The sequence below is a fragment of the Myotis davidii genome, unplaced genomic scaffold (genome assembly GCF_000327345.1).
Source record: "Myotis davidii unplaced genomic scaffold, ASM32734v1 scaffold449, whole genome shotgun sequence".
Taxonomy (NCBI): Eukaryota; Metazoa; Chordata; class Mammalia; order Chiroptera; family Vespertilionidae; genus Myotis; species Myotis davidii.
In genome coordinates, this window is record NW_006383007.1 from 1,073,235 (window position 1) to 1,078,488 (window position 5,254).

At 41.4% G+C, this 5,254-nt stretch overlaps 1 protein-coding gene across 4 annotated transcripts in view; it reads left to right on the forward strand.

The window, feature by feature from the left end:
• ANXA3 (annexin A3) overlaps nucleotides 1–5,254 on the forward strand; it is a 51,193-nt gene that overhangs the window by 1,892 nt on the left and 44,047 nt on the right. For all 4 annotated transcript variants that reach the window (XM_015557668.1, XM_015557666.1, XM_015557667.1 and 1 more), the window contains exon 2: nucleotides 1,237–1,289. In XM_015557668.1, coding sequence (XP_015413154.1) covers nucleotides 1,275–1,289 — 15 coding nt within the window. In that variant the 5' untranslated portion in view covers nucleotides 1,237–1,274. The remainder of the gene's footprint in view (nucleotides 1–1,236; nucleotides 1,290–5,254) is intronic.

Here is a 5,254-nt window from a genome sequence, read left to right on the forward strand (position 1 = left end):
GTCTAACTTTACAAAATCAACCTTTTAGTGTTTTTTATATTACCTGGAGCATAGTGAGGACTCAAAAAGCTAGCTGATATGATGATACATGTTACTTTATTCAATGCCAGCTACAGCCCTCCTCTCCCCTTTTTACAGATGAGGAAACTGAGGGTCAAATGAATTGTGTCTGGCTTTAAGAGGTGAAACCAAAACTAGTGATACTTTGTATCCACTATATAGAGGATACTTTGTATCCACTATACTAGAGGCCTGATGCACGAAATTCTTGCAAGAGTAGGCCTTTCTTCCCCCAGTTGCCGGCACCAGCTTTCCTCTGGCACCCGGGACCCGGGCTTCCCTTGCAGCCCTGGCTTTGTCCAGAAGGTTGTCTGGAAGGACGCCTGGTGTAATTAGCATATTACGCTTTTATTATTATAGATGGTGTTAGACTCTGTAACTAGAGAGCTGACCACCCTCTGCTACGGAAAGAGGGCCTGGAAAAATCAGGGCTAAATATTTGCAGGGACTAATGGTGTAATTTCCTGTCGAACTTTGTTCTGAGGCGATCATGGTATTTTTAGAGTGTTTTGTTCCAAGGATGGGTGGGAGCAACTTGCATTTCTAAGTCACCCCTTGGAGATAGGCCAGCATGTTTGAATAATGTTGACGTATGGGTTCCCAATTGCAGCTCCACGAAAGAGCTGCCCTTTTCACCCCTGCATCCGCCCAAGGACTGGACTGCCTCCCAAGGAGCAGGCAGGTCTGTTTATAACTGTAGGCTTGGAGCCTTGTGAAGTGTAAATGCACATTTCACATTCAAACACAAAGAATCAAATGGAAGCCAACTAAAATTTATGTTGATGGGGGACAATTTCCTGTGTTTTTGTTGTTCCCTAGATGGTAGTCTGTTTTGATTAAAAGAAGTCAGCAATCAAAGCAGTTCTGCTGGATTTTAAATAAGTCAAAAACTGGCTTTCAAGGAAACATATGTGTAAACCTCTTTAAGTCTGAGATTTTTTTTCTCTCTTTTTGAGCTTTTTACTGGTCTAGCTCCACCTCTCGTAGAAAGTAGGCACTGAGTAAATGTTTGTTTAGCCAATGGGCTACTTGATGTTAAAGACACATCCTCTTCTTGAGGGGGTTTCTCTTTGAATATGGGTTCTGTTTTCTGGATTAAAGATTAAGAGTTGGTGAATTTACTGTGTTTGGAATCCTTGGCTTATTCCATTTAGTAATTTTTTTTTCTTTTAATAGGTTAGTGTGATCTGAACTCAAGGCAAAAGTGGGATAGCATGGCATCTCTTTGGGTAAGTAAAATCAAATCTTCCTAACACAATACCTTACCTGAGTCCAATCAAAATACAAAGGAAAATATTTTGAAAGTTGTTAAAAAGTTCATCAGAAAAAAATTAGCATGCCCAAAAAGCTCGTGGATGTCCCAAAATAATAATAATATATTGTACAGGTGCGTACTTAAAATAATTCATGATGATACTAAAGCAGAGAGGTCAATAACAGAGAATTTATTTAGTATATGATTTGGGAACTTATTATATGATAAAGATGATATTTCATAGCAGAAGAAAAGATGGCTTATTCAATAAATTATGCTAGGAAAACATGTAGCCATTTAGGAAAAAAGTAAATCTGTATTTCGTCTCATTTCTTACATTGAAATAAATTTCAGATGGATAAAAGTACTGAAATAAAAGAGATGGGAAATGAATAAAATCTATACTAATAAAAGGGTAATATGCTGATTAGACCAGTCATCTTCCGGACAAAGCCACCATGGCAGGGGCCGAGGCAGAGGCGGTTAGGGGCGACCAGGCTGGCAGGGGAGGGCAGTTAGGGGGGATTAGGCTGGCAGGGGGGGCAGTTAGGAGCGATCAGGCAGGCAGGGGAGCAGTTAGGGGCATCAGGCCAGCAGGCAGAGGTGGTTAGGGGCGATCAGGAAGGCGAGCGATTAGGAGCGAGCAGTCCCAGATTGCTTTCATTGTTTTTCAACAATGAACATACATTATATTTTATAAGTAAGGGGCAGAGGAGGCTTAAAGAATAGCTTGTATGGAGAGGTGACCAGCTCTTACATGAGCAGTGTCAGGGGAAGGGATGCTGTTATATGACCCCCAATATTACTTTTGTATCACTGGCCAAGAGGCTGACCTCCCCTCTTTCCAGATCTGAAATTCCTGCTACTGTTATGGATATCTAGTAGAATCAGATGGGGGAAAAAACCATTTCTCAAAAACGCTGGTATTTTAAAAAAAAATCTCCCTCTAGCCCTTGTCCATTAGTAAACAGATGTGCAGTTAGTTGGTCAGACTCTCCGGCTGACACTGTCAAAGTCTCGGCACATTTCTAAACAGCTGGAGAGACCCAGGCGAGCGTGAGGGAGGGTACGTTAATCTCCTATTGCAACAGCCATTCAAGACATCACGGTTCTGCATGTTAGAAGCCCAAACTGGGTCTCGTGGCACTAAAACGAGGCAGTTGGTGGGGCTGTGTTTCCTTCTGAAGACTTTGGGAAGAATCCGCCTCTGAACTCATTTAGGTTGTTGGCCACATTCAGTTCCTTGCAGTTGAGGTCCCTTGTTTTCTTGCTGGCTGTCATCAGGGGCTGTCCTATCCCCTAGAGCAGCGGTTCTCAACCTGTGGGTCGCCTTTCACAGGGGTCGCCTAAGACCATCGGAAAACACATATATAATTACATATTGTTTTGTGATTAATCACTATGCTTTAATTATGTTCAATTTGTAACAATGAAAATACATCCTGCATATCAGATATTTACATGACGATTCATAACAGTAGCAAAATTACAGTTATGAAGTAGCAACCAAAATAATTTTATGGTTGGGGGTCACCACAACATGAGCAACTGTATTAAAGGGTCGCAGCATTAGGAAGGTTGAGAACCACTGCCCTAGAGGCTTCTGCCAGGCCTTGTACGTGGCCTCTGCAGCTCAGAACAGCAACTGTGCATCAGTCCTCCTGCATGCAATCTGTTGGTCTTCCCTCTGGGGCATCTCTCTTCTACCGTCCCTTTCTCCCTCCAGCTGGAGGCAGTTCTCTGCTTTTAAAGCTCAGGTGACTAATTGGGCCCATCCAGATAATCCAAGATAATGTCCTGATGTTGAGGTCTGGAACCTTCATCACATTGGCAAAGTCCCTTGGTCAAGCAACATAACACATTCACAGGGCCCAGGGATTAAGGGGTGGACATTGTGGAAGGGAGCTATTATTCTGCCTACCACCAGGGCTAGGAGTGTGGTGGCCTCAGGGAGTGATCACATTCCTCTTTGGGCAACAGCAAGGAAAGGACAGAGCAGACCACAAAGGGAAGCTCTGGGTGAGAGAGAGGAGCCCCTTCAGTGCAGAAGGAGGCCCTGGCTCCTGCTGTTCCTTCCTTTCTCTCCTGTCACCTTCCTCTTCTCAAACTAGAGAACTCACATCTATGAGTGAGATCTCCGAGGACTAATATTAAAAACAACTCAGAACTACTGTGGAATTAAGAATAGAACGACCATATGATCCAGAAGTTCCATTTCTGGATAAATAGCCAAAAGAACTAAAAGCAGGGTCTCAAAGAGATACCTGCACTCCCATGTTCATAGCAGCATTATTCACAAGAGCCAAAGGTAGAAACAACCCAAATGTCCGTGGACAGACAAATGGACAAACAAAATTTGGTCTATATATACAATGAAATATTGTTCAGTTTCAAAAAGGAGGGAAATTCTGACACATGCTACAACACAGATGAACCTGAGGACATTATCCTAAGTGAAATAAGCCAGTAATAAAAAGATAAAGTACTATATGGTTCCATTTATATAAGGTATCAAAGTAGTCAAACATGTGGAGATAGAATTGTGGTTGCTAGGGGTTGGGAGGGGAAAAAGAGGAGTCATTGTCTTATGGGTACAGTTTCTGGTTCCACACACTGAACAGTGTCACCTCTACCAAACTGTGCACTTCAAAAGGGTTAATGTGGTCAATTTTATGTTGTTGTTTTTACCACAATAAAAAACACAACCTTCTGATTCGTGTATATACTCTTATCACTGAGTTACATCTGTTCTCTTATTCCCTCTTATACACAAAAGCACATAAACGCACAAACACAAATGAGCAATCCAGTCAGTATGTTTCTACAAACTGTAGAATGGTTTGGGCTACCAGTGTATGGTGAGCTCACTGGCATAATCTGATCAAGAGAGAAGAAGACTTCAGGAATTTCAGTCTTTACGGTTGAAGAGGAAAGAATGGTTGGTTTGCTAGGCCTGGATATTCCCGCTAGGGGTGTTGCAACCTCCCATTGTTTCCGATGAGTAAACAGTCTATGCTGCAGTACTGTTTCCTGTTTGGAAATGGTCACACTCTCTGTTCAGGCTTGTGTTCTCCTACTTAACTCTGATGAGAGGACTTTATGGCTTAGTAGTTTATACTCTTTGATGCCTTGTCCCTTGGTCCCTTGTCATATATATATTGCCTTTAGGTTCATAGCAAGCACTCAGGCAACCCACAACCAAAATGTCTTGGAACATGACTTTTTTATTAAGAGACGTACTGGTGTTTTTTTTTTACGTGCACCTTCTACAATGCCGGCTTTCTCATGCAAATAGTCAGCTCCTTCCTCCTTGGTCAATTCCTAACTTACTTTTGCAGAATAATGAATGTAATTACTCTTTGTTTGAACCCTCACATTAGTATTTTTATTATGGAACTAAAATACTTCTAAATTAACTCATAATCATTGTAATCATCATGAACCTTTATAACATCCTAACTGGTGATAGATTCTTCCTTCCCTGTTTCAGACTCTAATTTGCAAAATGAGGACGGAGAACACGGAGACTCTCCCCAAGGGATAAAAGCAGTTTCACACAAAAATAACTTCCCATAAATATGATGCCTACTAACTTCGTTTTGAAAGAGTGCATCTAAAGGGTAGTTAAACAATTAAAGCAGCAAGTACCTGTTGTAATGAGCTCCGAGAGCAGGATGAAGACAGTAAAGCTGCAGTCCCAGTTCTCCTTTTCATAACTGTCTAATTGGTTAAAAGGCAGACTCTTGAATATAAAGTTGAGCAAAATCCCTAGTCTCTCACTGTCAGTCTCCTCATCTGTAAATGAGTGTACTAATAGTACCCACATTATCTGGTGTTTGTAAGCATTAAATCAGTTATGGAAAATGTATTAACAGTGCCTGGCATGTGGTGAGCACTCAGTAAATATTATAATCATTATCATTTCAATATATTATTTTT